General features: G+C 42.8%; 1 protein-coding gene across 1 annotated transcript in view; it reads left to right on the forward strand.

The window, feature by feature from the left end:
• The window catches only part of TEX26 (testis expressed 26), a 28468-nt gene that overhangs the window by 8274 nt on the left and 2065 nt on the right, over positions 1 to 18129 (forward strand). The window contains 5 exon segments of the mRNA XM_024125812.1: positions 3589 to 3757; positions 7524 to 7680; positions 14600 to 14776; positions 16838 to 16908; positions 16910 to 17000. Of these exon segments, the coding sequence (XP_023981580.1) occupies positions 3589 to 3757; positions 7524 to 7680; positions 14600 to 14776; positions 16838 to 16908; positions 16910 to 17000 (665 nt within the window).

Consider the following 18129-nt stretch of genomic DNA (forward strand, 5'->3'; position numbering starts at 1 on the left):
ATCATGTCATCTGCAAACAGTGACAATTTTACTTCTTCTTTTCTGATTTGGGTTCCTTTTATTTCTTTTTCTTCTCTGATTGCCAAGGCTAGGACTTCCAAAACTATGTTGAATGATAGTGGCAAGAGTGGACATCCTTGTCTTGTTTCTGATCTTAGAGGAAATGCTTTCAGTTTTTCACCACTGAGAATGATGTTTGCTGTGGGTTTGTCATATATGGCCTGAAAAGGCACGTCTTAACAAATGACTATTAAATTACATCTGTTACTCCTTCATTTGGAAGAAACTTATTTAATATTATATACTCAAAAAGAACTTGGAAAATAGGAACATTAATTTCAATAAAAGTTTTTCAATATAATCTTTTTTTTTATAAAAATGCTTTTGTCATTACATACTCTAAATATATTTTTATCCAAATCTTTGAGCTGAAGATTTAACTCATACAATTTACACCATGTTTACCTATCTGGTAAAATCAGTCCTGTGGTCCAACCAACAAGTGAAATTAAGTTTACTTCCCATCAAAATAAAAATGTGACTACAAATCTAGTTTAAATAAATGTTAATATATGTTTTGAGGAATATTATTAAAACTACTGATAAATTATGGAATGCATATTGTAGGGAAGATTATTAAAAGTAGACAGGAGAAGTGTAGAAAGATTCAGGTCTAATATGATTAATTACATCCAAGTAACAAAAATAATGCAGTGAAATGTGTAGCTAAATATGTAAGTTATCTGTGAAGTGAGGAGTATGATAAAAAATATGAGGTTCCAAGCTTCCTTGGTGGCCCAGTGGTTGAGAGTCCACCTGCCGATGCAGGGGACACGGGTTCGTGCCCTGGTCCAGGAAGATCCCACATGCCGCAGAACGGCTAGGCCCGTGAGCCATGGCCGCTGAGCCTGCGCGTCCGGAGCCTGTGCTCTGCAATGGGAGAGGCGACAACAGTGAGAGGCCCGCGTACTGCAAAAAAAAAAAAAAAAAAAGAGGTTCCTTAATTAAATATGTTCTCATGTGTGCAGAACTCTGGTGCTTGACTTTGGAAAATAATTAAATAATATCATGCATAAAAATCAGAAACAATTTCATTGATTTCTTTAGAAACCAAATCAGACATTTACTATGTATTTAATGAAAGAGAAAGTTGTATATGGTAAGTATGTAGTTATATATGGTAAGTATATAGTTATATATGGAAAATTACTAATCTGACAAGCTAGTGTATACTTTCATGTATTGTTAAATATTTTACATCATAAAATAAAATGAGGACTGGCTATATTGAAGTAAATATTTCATAATATGTTTGGGTTAAAAAATTAGCTTTAAATACCTTATTGAATGATGAATACAAAATCTGAAAAAAAGATCACAAGATTTTTATGTACCAGTTTTATCCAGTGAATCTTTAAAAATTTGATAGTCTCAGAAAAGATTCCAGGTACATTGAAAAGAATCAGCATCGCCATCCTGTACTGCTTCATCTAAACAGAGATGCTCTTCTTTCCAGCTAGTGACATATCCTAGGGATTTTTTAAAAACTGGAAAATGCTTACCTTTAAATATGTAGGGGAAAGAGCCATTTTCAGCAATCTGTATTCTCTGCTCTCCTCTTAGAAGCTTCTCCTTAAAGAGGGATGAACATTTGATAATTTTTAGGACAGGGAAAACTAGCCGTTACTCTCAGCCACACCAATCTACAGTGTACCTACATTCAGAACATCCCTGCACAGGCCATAATGCTCTGGTTATAGCCCCACCCTTTACTTTTGACCTAGAAGGGCAAGCCCTAGGTAAGTGTATGGAATGTGGGTTACAGGGGAGTTCCCTGAAATCACCATAATGAAGTTCCCTTTGCCCGGCGCCCCTCTCACCATTGGCAGCTAACACCCTGAGGTGTCATGCACCATAGTAAGATCCTATGGTGAAGTGGGGAAGGGAGAAAAGGATGCGGGAAGGAAAAGACCCACTAGATATGCAGCTTTGTTCTCAGGCAGATACATGTTAAGAAAGAATATACTGAGAAGTGCGGATGTGAAAATCTATTCCTTGAAAGCAATTTGTGCTGTGATCCCTTTGGAAAGGTCTTCATGCACCTTCGATGACTTCAGTTTGATTTAGGACCACAGTCATGCTTGAATCTGTACATCTGAATGACAAGTGAAATAGTCCAGCATCCAGATGTATTCCACTTTCCAGATGTTTGGTTTCTTACAGACGTAACCTGAATCTTACCCAGCCCTCTTTTTTAAAAAAGCCAATATGAAATATTTTAGACACACACAAAGGAATATACAATAAATCCCCAGCTATCATCCAGCTATAATAATCAACAACACATGGACATTTTTAATGTATATCCTCCACTTAGCCTTCCCCCTGGATAATGTTGAAGCAAATTCCAGGCATTATATCATATTTCTAAATATATTTTTATGTGTCTCTGAAAGATAAGGATGCTTTAAAAATATGTAACAATACCATTATCTCACCTAAAAAAGCAATTCCTTAATATCAAATAGCCAATAAGTGATCAAATTTTCCCCAGTTGTCTCATAATTAAAAAAAAAAAAAACAGTTGGTTAGAAATTGAATCCAGACAAGGTCTCTGCATTGTATTCTCTTACTTCATTTAATCTACAGTTTCCTCCACTTTTTTTTCCCGAGAATTTCTTTGTTGAAGAAACAGATGATTTGTTCTGGATTTTTCTGACTTCATCCCCATCGTGTCATTTAAAACTATCCTTCTTTTCATGTATTTCCTGTAATCTAATATTCCAAAGACTTCATCTGATTCAGGTTGGGTATTTTCACAAAAGTATTTAATAGGTGGTGTTGTGTATGTGTATCCAGAGTGGCAACTGCTGATCATTGCCTAGATGCATTATTTCATTAGGGACTTGCAAACCAGTGGTATCTTAATTCTTATATTTTTCCTTTTATTAACTGGAATACTTTTTACATAGAGAAACTTTCCTTCACCAAGTATTTAGTTATACTGAAGTACTGTTTACACAGAAGAGGACTCAGCTCTTTAAAAAAATTAATTAAAATATTAATGAATTTCAGATTATTCTTTTAAATTTCACATTAGGACACTCTTACTTTTGTTAAGGGCCATCATAATATACAGGATTGTTTCTTTTCAGGGAAACCTAGAAATTAAATTATTTCTGGCATCACGTCTTAAGCAGCCAATTATTTATTTATTTATTTATTTATTTATGGCTGTGTTGGGTCTTCGTTTCTGTGCGAGGGCTTTCTCTAGTTGTGGCAAGTGGGGGCCACTCTTCATCGCGGTGCGCGGGCCTCTCGCTATCGCGGCCTCTCTTGCTGCGGAGCACAGGCTCCAGATGCGCAGGCTCAGTAGTTGTGGCTCACGGGCCCAGTTGCTCCGCGGCATGTGGGATCTTCCCAGACCAGGGCTCGAACCCGTGTCCGCTGCATTGGCAGGCAGATTCTCAACCACTGCGCCACCAGGGAAGCCCCAAGCAGCCAATCTTTAAAAAATTATTTGACTTGTGTACTGTTGTGAAATTTGGTATTTAATCCCTTACTCTAGTTTCCACACTTTTCTTACAGTCAAAAAAGTACCAGAAGATTAGGATATACATATTCACTTAGTGATCCTATTCCCAATCAGACACAGTACAATGATGAGTATGTTTGGAAGTCATATTCTAAAGAAGATTTGATCAACATTGGAACTTCAAGAGGAATCAAGAACCACAAATCTTATTACCCCAGTCAAGTAAGATAATATCTACATATCTTTTGAAGGTGATATTCTATCAATAATCCATAAGAAAGAGAGTTTGGATATATTCCAAAGACCCTTCATCATCTACAGCTGTGGTCCTTCTTAGGCTATTTTTTGCTCACCTTCTCACATTTATTTCTAACTACTACTCCCTTATCCCCTTAAATAAGAAACATTTATTTTAATACATTTATTTATTTTATTTATTTATTTTTGGCTGGGCTGGGTCTTCGCCACTGGGCGCAGGCCTCTCACCCGCAGTGGCCTCCCCAGTTGCGGAGCACAGGCTCCAGGCACGCGGGCCCCAGCAGTTGCAGCACGCAGGCCCAGTAGCTGTGGCTCACGGGCTCCAGAGCACAGGCCCAGTAGTTGCGGCGCACGGGCTTAGTTGCTCCATGGCATGTGGGATCCTCCCGGACCGGGGCTCTAACCGGCGTCCCCTGCCCTGGCAGGCGGACTCTCAACCACTGCGCCACCAGGGAAGTCCCTGAAACTTTATTTTTAATTGAAGTGAAATTCACGTAGAATGGAATTAACCATTTTAATGTGAACAAATCACTGGCAATTAGTACATTCATAATGTTCTACAACCACCACCTCTGCCTCATTTCAAAATATTTTCATAATCTCAAGAGGAAACCCTGTACCCATTAAGAAATTATTCCGGGCTTCCCTGGTGGCGCAGTGGTTGAGAGCTGCTGGGCCTGCGCGTCCGGAGCCTGTGCTCCGCGGCGGGAGAGGCCACAACAGTGAGAGGCCCGCGTACCGCAAAAAAAAAAAAAAAAAGAAATTATTCCCTGTTTCCCTCTCCCCTAGTCTCTGGCAACTACCAATCTGCTTTCTGTCTCTATGGATGACATACTCTAGATATTTTATATGTGGAATCATACTATACAATATGTGACCTTTTGTGCCTGGCTTCTTTCATTTAGCATTGTTTGAAAACATTGTTTTCAAAGTTCATTCACATTGTAACATCTATCAGCACTTCATTCCTTTTTATGGTTGAATAATATTTTATTGTTTGTATATACCACTAATTGTTTATCCATTTATCTATTGATGGACATTTGGGTTGTTGCCACCTTTTGGCCTTTGTGAACAAAGCTGCTATGAACAGGCACGTACAAGTATTTGTGTTTGGTATAAGCATTCTCAAGCCATCAGAAGTTTTATCATTGTGTTGACTATCCAGAAGGCCCTTGTCTTATCCACCAAGGAATCTTACAGATTCTTCAAGGCTCAGCTTAAAGAGAGCCATCTCTAATTCCCTTCTCCTCTAGATGAAAGTAACTGACCCTCCCTCTGTTTTCTAGGCACTGTGTGCCCTTCTCCCATCATAAAAGACAAAGCTCAATTGTAGTAAAGGGTTTCATTTACTTGGTTGCCATAGGGCATGGTGACACCTGGGATGGAAGCACCTGGACACATTCGATAGATAATATGGCGGTAGAATGGTCAGGGTTTGATGACTGAAAGGATGTAAAAGACAAGGGAGAGGAATGAATGATGATGTTCCTGTTTCTTACTTGGATGGCTGGGTCTGTGCTGATGTTATTTACTGAACTGGAACATTCGGAAGGACTGGGTTTGGTGGGGAAGGGCTTGGGGGAAATGTGAGTTCAGTTGAAGACATGTTGGTTGAGGATATATCCAACCTGCAGGTGAATACACAGGTCTGGAACTCGAGGGGAAGAGGCGAGCTGTAGATGTGGGTAGACTTTGGAGTCATTGGAACATACACACATACCCCATTTAACTTGGTTCCTCATGGCACCCACTCATGTAATCTATTTACCTGTTGAGTATTTTCCTTAAGATTTATAATTCATGCAAAATAGTTACAATATTACATTGTATATGTATACATATACATACACATACGTACGCGCAGCATTTATTTCCCCTTTAAGTGTTATGGAAGGCTCTCAGCCAGTGAGTGTTCGTGTGCCAGCCTGCAGACCCTCCCAGCACGTGAATGCCCTTCCCGTCAACCTGAGTTGAGGGTATACTGCATTATTTACTCTTCTGAGGCCTCTCTGCCGTTTACTTTTGTTTTCCGTTAAGCAGTTTTGACTGTGGCTCAGGGCCTGGACTAGGACGAGACTAGCACGTTGCTCCCTCTCTGCTAACAGAGTCTGCTGCTCAGGAACAAAGGAAGAGTGTCACCCTGATAGTTAAGATGCAGACTGGTGGCTTGGGGCTCCTTCAAGGAAAGGGTGGTGGAAAAGGAGGGCCCGTGTCTGCAGCAGTTACGGTGCCTTGGCGTGTGGGCAGTCGGGGGGAAACGGGCTGGAGGCAGCTCGGGACTTGCCCAGTGATCGGCAGACTCTGCAGTTGATCCCACTGGATGGTCCTTTTTGCTGGTAGGGTTTGCGTGTACGTGGGTGCAAATGACACCTCAGAGTGCCCACGCCTACCAGGAAGAACATGTAGAGGGTGAAGATACATGCCTCTGATGAAGCCCCGGGAAATCCCCAGGTTTGAGGGGCAGGGTGAGGAAATAAGACTTAAATGGAGACCACGGAGGAGCCACAGAGGAAAGCCTGAAAGATCTGGTCTCTCAGGTATCTGGGAAAGACATACAAGAAAGAGATCATTGCCATGTCAGGTATCTCTGCTGCCTATTTTGTGCCCCATCAGACATCACTGGTGAGGTCAATTCCCACTCAGGGTCTTGGAGAAAACCAGCTTACCTGGGCTTAGCAGTGACTGGAGGGCAGAGGCTTCAAGTAGTGGATCGTTATGTGTACTACCTTTTACTCGTCCATTCAAGCAACCAATATTTATTGAATGTCTAGCATGTGCCAGGCACTCTTCTTGTACATTTCCTGCCATTTCTCCAAGAAGCCCTCCATCTCACACTAATCAGGCATTCCTCCCTTCAACTCTACCAAAACTGCTCATTTCAAGGTCACCAGTGAACCCCAGTCTGCTAAACCCAACGGGCAAGTCTCCGTCCTCATCTCACTTGACCTGCCAGCCGCATTTCACACAATGATCAGTCCTTTTGCCTTCACTTTCTTACTTGGCTTCTAGTACAACACATTCTCTTGGGTTTTCTCTTTCATAACTGCCTGCCCCTTCTCAGTCTCTTTTGCTGCTTCTTCCACTTATCCTTGACCTCTTAATGATGAAGTGCCCCAAGGTTTGATCATCAAACCTCTTCTAATTTCTAACTTGGTGATCTCATCCAGTCTTAATTTATTTCAACCGTACGAGATGACTTCCAAAATTATCTTCAGCTTAGTCCACTCCCCTTAACTCAGATTCATATATCCAACTGCTTTCTTAAGATCTCCTGCTGGAAGTTTACTTAAAGACTCCTCAAATGTCACATTACCACACTGAACACCTGAGTGTCCCTCTAAGTGTAGGCTATTCCACGTTTCAGCTCATGGCCACTCCACCCTTTCAACTGTTCAGACCTCAATCCCTGGAGTCATCCTTGGCCCATCTCTTTGCTTCACATCCCACATTCTATGCATCAGGAAACCTTATTTACCTACAAATATATTTAGAATATGATCACTTCTCCCCAATCACATTTTATCGTCTTCAACGTGAAAAGCCAAAAAAATGACAAAGTACCATGTTACAGCTGGGTCAGCTGATGGCTCCCTGAACACACTGGCACTTTATTGTGGTAGTTGCGTGTAAAGGACTCAAAAGAACACGTACACAAAAACACACATGTTCTTCATTCCGTGAGGTGAACCCACGTGGATTTTCTTAAAAATTGCGTTTGTACTGATAGGACTTCTTTCACTGGACACTGCCTCAAGGTCAATCGGCAGCCTCAGTAAAGAGCTACTTCCCTTGGAAAATTGCTGCTTCAGTGGAAGAGGTTCGGAAGGCAATAGCGAATCAGTTTATTTCCCACATGAGGAGAGACTTTGTGGACACAGCAAAAGGTAAACGTTCATTTTTCTCCTTTCCCTGGTAAGAAGGCACTGGAGTCGCAGCGGTAAGCAACACAGATGCAGTCTTCTCCCTCAAGGAACTCACAGAACAATCGTGGAGAAAGGCAATTTAGCAAACAATAGTTGACCTAGTTAGCACCTATACAAAGATGCACGTTGTGGGAAATGCAGGGTGCTGGGGGCGCACAGTAGGACACCCAGCCTAATGTGGGCGGGGGCTGGGGAGAAGGTCAGGAAAGGCTCCTTGGGTCCAAAGACAAGGACAAATGAGCCAGGAGAAGATGATGGCGTCGAGTTAAACATGCAGTTTTCAATTCTTAACTGCTGGTTCACCATTTTTAAATTACTTGAATTGAAATTCCTTTATTAAACCAATACATGCATAGAGTGAAATCTAATAGTGACCTAAAGGCTCACAATGACATAGCAGTCCGTTGACCCACCCCCTCCACTCTCGGTCCTACTCCTGGTGGTTGTCAATTTCCATCCTTTCAACTATGTCTTCTTACGGGAGCCTCCATATTTTAAAAGCATATGCTTAATACTGCTATTTTTGATGCATCAATTTTAGACATGACAATTGATTTCCTGTTATGGTAACTGAGGATTTGGTGCTCCTATAATTCTTTCTCATGCCCCCTCCATCCATCGTCTCAATATAATCATATTACAAATTTGAGGTTAACGCAATTGCTAGTGTTTATATTATGATTACGATGATATGATATATTATGATTATGTAAATGTTTACTGCTGAGCCAGATGGTATTTTATGGTTATGTTTCCTTTTAGTTTTCTTTTGTTTTTTACCAGTTAATAACTGATTCTTTTCATATGCTTAGTTTTCTATGTGCCCGTCACACTCACTGAATCCATTTTTTCTGGTCCAGCATCTCAGTACATCACCTTCTACTGTGCCTGGTGTCCCCGAATCCAGAGCTGCTTTGGTTCGATTTTGCACCAACAAATCTCCTGGCTAGGAAAGGGGGTAGCCATATAACTACCATGGCCACTTGCTCTTCCTTGAAACACTCTTCCTTTGAACTTCTGTGACGCCACACTCTCCTGGTTTGTCTCCTTTCTTGTCTGTTTTCTATTTGATCTCTAACAGAGTTCCTTAGGGTTCTTGATTCCTTTAAAGAGCAATGATCCATCTTCCTGAGGAATTCTGCATTTGTTTCTCTTCCCCAAGCCCTTCCTCAGGTCCCTGGTTCTGTGTATTCGGTGACTGAGTAGAAGTCTCACAAGGGTCCCAATTCATCACCTTCTCCTTCCCCCGGCACTGATCTTCCTGCCTGCAATTCCATCGCTACATGGCAGCCAGAGGCTCTTTCACAGTCTAAATTGGATCATATACTTCTACTGCTTCCTTTCACTGGCTTCCCTTGCACTTTGATTAAAATGCACGTTCCCGGGCTTCCCTGGTGGCGCAGTGGTTGAGAGTCCGCCTGCCGATGCAGGGGACACGGGTCCGTGCCCCGGTCCGGGAGGATCCCACGTGCCGCGGAGCGGCTGGGCCCGTGAGCCGTGGCCGCTGAGCCTGCGCGTCCGGAGCCTGTGCTCCACAACGGGAGGGGCCACAGCAGTGAGAGGCTCGCGTACCGCAAAAAAAAAAAAAAAAAAAAAAAAAAAATGCACGTTCCAGTTACTTCTCTTGGTCCACAAGGTCCTGCAAGGCTGGCCCTTGCTTACGTCCTCACCTTTCCTCCTCACTCCATCCTTCTCGTTCACTAGGCTCCAGCTCCATGAGCCTTTATTCAACTCCTTTAACCTCTTTCCCACCTTCGGTCAGTGTGCAGCCTGTCCCCTCTGCCTGAAAGGCTCTTTCTGGGGTTTCACTTTGTCACTCTCTTGACTCCAGCTTAAATGTCATCTTGCCTGTGAGAACTTTCCTACAATTTTATCTGAAGAGGCGTGCTGCCACCTTGTTTGTCTAGCACCCCTGCATTTTGCAGTCATTTGTTTACTGGTTCATGTTTTCTGTTGTTTGTGTTTTACTCTTTCCTCACTATTCAGTAAGTGTCCCAGAGGCCCTTATTCACTCAGGACCTAGTGCAATATACAGCCTCGTCCTCGTGTGTAGGAGGTGCTCTGTAAATATTTGCTGAATGATAGAGAGAATGTACGGGAAGTACATTTTCTGAAGCTGGATGGGTGTGGAATCAAAAGACCTCCATACTTGCAGATAAACACTCAGGGTCATGGGAAAACATTTGAAATGCCAGCATTCTTTTTTAAAAATTATTTTTTTTATTTATTTATTGTTGGCTGTGTTGGGTCTTTGTTGCTGCATGCGTGTTTCTCTAGTTGCGGCGAGCGGGGGCTACTCTTTGTTGTGGTGTGTGAGCTTCTCATTGTGGTGGCTTCTCTGGTTGCAGAGCACGGGCTCTAGGAGCGCGGGCTTCAGTAGTTGTGGTACGCGGGCCCAGTAGTTGTGGCGCACGGGCTTTGTTGCTGTGAGGCATGTGGGATCTTCCCGGACCAGGGCTCGAACCCGTGTCCCCTGCCTTGGCAGGCGGATTCTTAACCACTGCGCCACCAGGGAAGCCTGAAATGTCAGCATTCTTAAAAGATGTCTTTGAGCTTCTAGTCAAAGCTGTCCTTTCAGCATGCACAAATTACCATTTCTCCATGTGTGGATAGATACCCAAGACCTGCTAAGACTCCCTCCTAAATCTCTCACCTCTGTCCGCTTCTCTCCCTCCCCATGGCCACTGCCTTTGTCCAGGCTATCATAGTCTCTGCCTTGGATGACCTCTAATTCACTCCCTTGTCCAGTTTTGTCTCCTCCAGTCCACAGTCCATACTAGAGCCATAGGGAGTTTCCAGATGAGCAAACTGACATCACCTTCCAGCTTAAATCCCTCAGTGACACCCTGCCCCCACCCTCCTCGGATAAAAGCTAAGTGCCTTACTGTGAGCCCTGTATAATCTGGTTCTCGCCCATCGCCCCAGCAGTCCCCCTTGCCCGCCCCCCATGCTTTTTATGAGACCAACTGCCTTCCATCCTCCAGGCTCTTGATGCCTCCTGCCCGAGGAAGACGTCTTCCCCCCTGTTTTTAAGCGTATGTCTGCCCATAATTTAAGTCTAAATGTAAAGCTTCATTTCTCTCCCAGCAGTCTTCTCTGACCCCCCAGGTTTGGATCGGTGCCCTTCCCATGTTTTTAGAGCACCTGTTCTTCCCTCTTACACAGCATTTATCAAAGAATATTGTGATTACCTTTCATGTATCTGTTTCTCTAATACCTTAAGCTTCTGAAGCACAGGGACTAGGTCTTATCTTTGAATCCTCATTATTGAATTAAGGCGAATGAGCGAGAAGCACTAAAACGTGTTTGTTTTCACACGCAGGCTTGGAGAACTCGGCTTTGATGAGTTAGAAGAGCAGATAAAGACAGCAGAACTAGGTCTCACCTGGCTATAGACTATGTGCCCATGGTCCTAGTGGTTTTGAACAGTCCTTGCTGTAGATTTACTGGGGCCTTTCTGCAGATGCCATACCTAATCTTAAGGGGTCAGTTTCTCCCTTTGGGCTATAACTACTCTGGTATCACCTTTATCAACTGGAAAAGAAACCGGTGGGAGCTGATCTCCTGAGGGGCAGGGATGGTCCCTGGGAGGAGTCCAGGCCTTGGAGGCGGGATTAGTGTTGGGTCAGGTTATCTTCTCTGTCCAGACTTCAATACAATTATGGGGACTTCAGGTGTTGGTCAGGTCCTCTTGTATCAGGAACTTCTCTTAATAATGCCGTAGGAACTCATTAACATGAGATTTTATACAGACAGTAAAAACATTAGTTAAGAAGAACTAAGAGCTAAGAGGTACTTTAAGCATATATCACATAGGCAGTAACTAGAGCGTGGTTCAGATTAATTGCTAATACATAGCGATTACATTTCTTTTTTTTCTTTTGTTCACTCATTAATTTAGTAAATATTTACTGAGGTCTATTACAGTGATATGTACTAAGGATCAATGAAGAATAAGACTTAATCTTAATTAAGTACATAAAGACACAGACGTGGAGAACAAACATACGGATACCGAGGGGGAAAGTGGAGGGATGGGAGGAATTGGGAGATTGGGGTTGACACATATACACTATTGATACTGTGTATAAAATAGATAACTAATGAGAACCTGCTGTATAGCACAGGGAACTCTACTTAATGCTCAGTGGCGACCTAAATGGGAAGGAAGTCCAAAAGGGAGAGGATGTATGTATATGTAGGGCTGATTCATTTTGCTGTACAGTGGAAACTAACACAACATTGTAAAGCAACTCTGCTCTAATAAAAATTAATTAAAAAAAAAAAACTTTATCTTCAGAGGAACTCAGAGTAAATCCAGAGCCTGATTTTTGTCTTTTCTGGGTCTTCATCTCCAGTTGCTCTACTTCTGTGCTGGTCCATCCTGGTCCACATGAACCAGCCCCTCAAGATCCTTCACAACGTGGTTCCTAACTTTCCTCTCCTGCGTCACCCTCAGCCGCTCCTCCTCCCGTCCCTGCATTCCTCACACTCACACCAACTAGACGACATTTCATGACACTTTGTGCATCTTTTGCTTCAGTGTTGACCCACTGTCAAAACACGCCTTTTGCTGTGTCTGCCTTTTGATTCTTGTCTTCCTTCCCTGCCGGTAACAGAGCTCTCACACTGCCGCTGGGCTTCTGTAGCACCTTATCCACAGCTCTGAGTGAGTGGTTCTTATGAGACGCTTGTTCACAATATAAGTGCCTGGGTCCCACTTCTAGAAAGTCTCAATGTCTGGGATGAGGTTCAGCAGGTATATTTTGGAATAACCTTCCTAGGTATTTCTGATGTATTATCTCCATGTGAGAACCACAGTTCCAAGTGTTATGGTTGCAAGATATCACATTCCGTATCCATGTATCCTGTATATCTCCTTCTAATCACACTGGTTTGAGATTGTCTTGAGGTAGAACAATGACTTAATTACCTTTAACCTTGGCACAGAATCCATATAGGAACTGAAAACATTTGCTTTTGAGTGTCAGCTAGGGGAGAAGGATAGGCATCTGTATCAAGTATTTCAATGGGAATTTATTTATTAATAAAGCCATTAGTAATTTATAAAAACCAAGTTATAGATGCTGCTTACTAGGAACAATACCAGATGATTTTCCAAAATAGCTTAAGGAATGTCCTGATGTTTGAGCCTGAGGGTTTTCTTCTCTCTCTATAACCTTGCCTTCTCCTCGGGTGGTTTATGAAGTCATTATGAGGGCCATTGAGTACCCATGGCCTCTCTCCCTGAGTCATCTAAACTAAGAGGCATCATGTAGTGAAACCCTTTCCCACTGTGCTGGTCTGAGCAGAGATCATTTTTTAAAAATCAGTATTAAAATGCTCTTGAGTACCAGTAGATGACATCACATATTGTTTGATATACAATGTACATTTGAATTTATTTTGAAGAGACCTATTGAAAAACTATTTTGGAAAAAGAATAGAGATTAGTGTTAATAGTAATTAACACTGTTGTGACATTGCTCATGATATCTGTGGCTTTTTTTTTTTAGGGTTATGAATACTTTATTTTTTCTAGTACCACTTATTCTATTTTTTCAAAGAAGACTTTGATCTTTATTTCTAAACTCTTCTTCATGTCCTATCACAAGTAGCTGATTTTGTCCATATTTCCACAATTTGAATTTTTTCCCTTCATTTTATTTACTTTTTAAAAAATTTTTATTGGAGTATACTTGATTTACAATGTCGTGTTAGTCTCAGGTGTACAGCAATGTGAATCGGTTATTATGTATACATACATCCACTCTTTTTTAGATTCTTTTCCCACATAGTCCATTACAGAGTACTGAGTAGAGGTCCCTGTGCTATACAGTAGGTCCTTATTAGGTGATATTCATGTTTTTCATATCTTTGTCCCAGTTAAAGTTGGTGTTGTATGATGTGCCTCTGAACCGACATTTTGTAGCAAGAATTAGGGTGAACTCACTCCAGGTGAAATGGCTTGTGATTCTCTCCTCAGTTAATCTGGTAGTGCTTGTGGAACCTGGTTTTAGTCAGTGCTTCAGAGGTATTTAAGGATCCTATGTTTAATGAATATTTGTTAGCAGAGTTATTTCCAAAAATAATAGTGCTACGGTCCACTAATGGCAATGATCTTACCTAACCCTCCATCGGTAAGGTTCTTTTCCTTTGAGTGGTTCTTTTCCAGATAATGGGAATGGTATGCACTGCCCCATCTAAGGTTGCCGGGATTAGCAAACAAAAATACAGGATGCCCAGTTAAATTTGAATAATGGTGCATAACAGGTAAAAAATGAGCACCTACACATACTTACACTAAGAAATTATTCATTGTTTATCTGAAATTCAAATTTAACTGGCATCCAGGAATTCCCTGGTGGTCCAGTAGTTAGGACTCTGTGCTTCCATTGCAGGGGGCACGGGTTTGATCCCTGGTTGGGGAGCTAAGATCCTGCAAGTCACATGGTGTGGCCCCCCCCCCAAAATTTACCCGGCACCCTATGTTTTATATGGCAACCGTAGCCCTAACTAAAATCTCTCACGCTGCACCCTAACCCCCGCCCCAGGGACTAGGCAGGACTACTGGAGTGAGACATGCTTCCTGAGTCCACGGAGCGGAGACAAATGAGTACTCCTAACTGATGTCCAATATACTCATTAGAAACTACTTCTAATCATTTGAGCTTGTACTTCCTGTGCCTGATAAAGCAGAAAATTACTTCCTGGTTGAAATGTCCCCAAAAAGTACATTGACCGTACCTCTAAATGAAAGAAGAGTGTGTTTTAGTGTGATAAATTGGAAGTTACTGACAGAAGCAGAATGGAATGAAAATATGAGGCTATTGAGAAATAGATTACAAGGAGTAATTATTGCCTTCCGTTTGTACCCCAGCTCAAAAGATTAAGCAACATGCTCAGATGTTTCTGGAATGGAAAAACTTACTTCCCCGACCAGCAGACACTGAATTTCGATGGAATTACCAAATTCCAGCTAAAATTCCTGAGCTTCAGGATTTTAATTTCAAATATGGATGCTACTCAAGCCTACCCATGGCTTCTCAGGGTCTAGGTAAGCACACCTGTAGCTTTTCAAACAACTTCATAGACGGTTGTTGCTCCGAGATTCCTCAACACATAGGGCCCTGGTGGGTGACCTTGATAACAGCCATAGAGAATGTCAGTGACCCCTGAATGGAATCAAAACTAGGACTGTGGGGCACTTAGCCTCAAACCCAGGGAATGAGTATGACTTCTCAGAAGAGAAATGACTGCTTGTGCTGTGAAATGAGTACATCCTCTGCCTGGGAGGGACAGTTATTGGGATTGGGGGACACGCCCCCTCCACGTATAAAATGAAAGGAAGGATTTAGTTGCTATTAAACAACCAAAAGAAAAAAAAAGTTCCTCGGGAATCAAATTAGCCTTGTCAGTGATCCCCTGGAAGTTTATCCACGCGGCACATCCTTCAAGCATCTTTACATTTAGCAACGATTTTACTCGAGTGTTCTTTTATGACCCCAATTGTTATTGTTTACAACAGAAAAGTTTTTCAAAGTTCCATGACCAAGCCACCTCCGAGTTCCTGGTTAAGAGGATGATCTGGTGTTAGTCTGAGAGAGCGATTTATTCCTTGCATGGAGTTGGGATCAAGTAGTGCTTTAGACAAAAATCACGGAGCAGGAGCTGAGCATCTTGGGTTAGAAGGCAGCCTAGGAGTACCTAGTCTAGATCCTCCCATCATGTACAAGTCCCTTCTCGTCCATCCTTGCCAAGAGGAGACAGATTACCTGTTTAAACTCTTTGGAGGGGGTGTCCCATCCCCCAGCGTAGCTCCTTCATCCTTGGATACTCTGAAAGTTCTCAACAGCTAGAATCTTCCTGGCTAAACTTCTGGCCATTGGTTCTATTTCTCCCCACAGAGCTTAACTACTAGAAATCCACTATTCAGTGAAACCCTTATTATATGCCCTCTCTATTCTCCACCTAAAGCATTTCTAGACCCTTCAAACACTCTGAATATAGTTCCCTGTGCTATACAGTAGGACCTTGTTGTTTATCCATCCTTTACATACCAATTTGCATCTGCTCCTCCCAAACTCCCAATCCTTCCCTCCCCACCTCCCCTCCCCCTTGGCAACCACAAGTCTGCCCTCTTCATTGTTTTTGTTTGTTTGTTTGTTTTTAAAATAAATTTATTTATTTATTTCTGCGTTGGGTCTTAGTTGTTACGCGTGGGCTTTCTCTAGTTGCAGCCAGCAGGGGCTACTCTTCATTGCGGTGCACAGGCTTCTCATTGCAGTGGCTTCTCTTGTTGCGGAGCACGGGTTCTGGGCGTGCGGGCTTCGGTAGTTGTGGCTCGCGGGCTCGGTAGTTGTGGGTCATGGGCTCTAGAGCACAGGCTCAGTAGTTGTGGCGCACAGGCTTAGTTGCTCCGTGGCATGTGGGATCTTCCCGGACCAGGGCCCAAACCTGTGTCCCCTGCATTGGCAGCTGTATTCTCAACCACTGCACCACCAGGGAAGTCCCTTCATCGTTTCTTTTTCATGAGAATTCCATGACTAGCAGAGCCCACCTTGAATGAACAACATTCAGAATCAAATATAAGTGATTCTGGGTTTACTTGCACCTCATACCTCTATCCGTCCAGAAGTACAGTGAGTGCTAACTGTAGATGTCATTGTGCTTCCAAACTGCTCCTCCTGAGACACGTGGGTCCCTGAGGGAGGCCCCTCACAGTGTGTCCCTCCACATCTGCACGGGAGATGGCATGAAAGGGAAAGAAGCTTCTAGGAAGGTGCTGGTTTGTTCAGCAGGTGGTGAATGCTGTCATCCCAACATGCTGACCTGGAGGAGGATCTATTTCAGGGAGAATGGTGGTCAAACTCAACCTTCTGGCCGTGATCTCCAGGAACACCCACTTTCAACGGCAACAACCCTGAGTACCGCAGCAGCTCTGCACGGCCCCGGTCACGGGAGGAGACATGTAGCTCCTTACTTCCCAATACAATTAAGCACGCCGATTAAGCTCCAAACTGGGCTCGGGGCTGTCAGGGGCGCGCCCCACAGATAAAGGCGGGAATTCTTTGCTCAGTGACAGCTCTTTTTTGTTGCCTTCCCTTGTGTCCCCCAGTCCCTTCCATGCTGTACCAACACATGAGGAACCAAGAACGCAGGAAGAAGCAGAGCACGTACCAAAGTGAGTTACGGGAAAGTCTACCTGGATTTCTTAACAGTTTTGAGCTCATTCACTCCCTCTCAAGTCACAGAGTACCTTCAGAGTGTTTCCTACAAAGGTAAAAGGAGGTCCTCAGTTACTATCGAATACATTACAGAGCATAATAATTGCTTTACGCCAAATAGAAATTGTTCCAACTTCTAGCCACTGGAGTTATATGTTCACACACACACACAAATATATATATATATATATATATATATATATATATAGCCTCCAAAAAAATCCCATAGTTTAGTGCAAACGTCAACCCACTGAAAATAAATTTTTCTTAAAAGAGAACCCTTTTCTTAAAAGTGACTATATCCCCACTTATTAAAATAGAAGCATCTAGCTTTTCACTAATTTCTGATCTCACTTTGCTGTGGTTGGATTCCTCCAGGGTGACTTCTCTTTTTCTTACGGTTAACTGATTTCTCCAGTGGGGGTCTGTACTACCTCACAGCTTTGTTTTAGTTTCTGTAATCTTTATTTCCTGCTTGGGGGTGCTTTTTTGTGAGAGGCTTTTTAGGGTACATGAGAATCTTCATGTATCTCCTCCTCAAGAAGGTAAATGCCATTCAGCATAGGTTGGGTCACTCCACGCAACAGAGATTTACCCCAGTTCGGGGCCTAGTGACTGGAATCTGCTTGGGAACATCTCAGGGGCAAGTGGTCAGTCTGAGCGTGGGTAAAATGTCCACTCAGAGACTAAGACTTGGAGGAGAGGAAGCTAAACTCTTCCAACAGCTGCCTCTCAGGACCCAATGCTCGTGGTCACACAACTTATCACCCCCCATTTTTAGCACATGCCCTAATGCAGATGTATATATTTCTATAAAGTATCTTCATATACCACTAAACTAACATGTTATGTACTTTATAAAACATTCAAAATGTTAAAGAAACCAAAAGCAAATAGAAATAGAGATCCTAATATTTCTTCCCACACCCAGTGGACCATCTCCTACACCCCACTCTGTGCTCTGCACGACGTGGGGGTCACTGCCTTGCTTTATGCCGCATGGTCAGGCCTAAGCTCAGAACATCCACCAGGCACTCAGTAAGCCCCCAACTCCTACCCCTGTCGGTAAGCCCCCTGTCTCCTACCATTTTTTTTTTTTTAGATTCCATATATATGCATTAGCATACGGTATTTGTTTTTCTCTTTCTGACTTACTTCACTCTGTATGACAGACTCTAGGTCC

Source organism: Physeter macrocephalus, chromosome 13, assembly GCF_002837175.3.
Source record: "Physeter macrocephalus isolate SW-GA chromosome 13, ASM283717v5, whole genome shotgun sequence".
NCBI lineage: Eukaryota > Metazoa > Chordata > Mammalia > Artiodactyla > Physeteridae > Physeter > Physeter macrocephalus.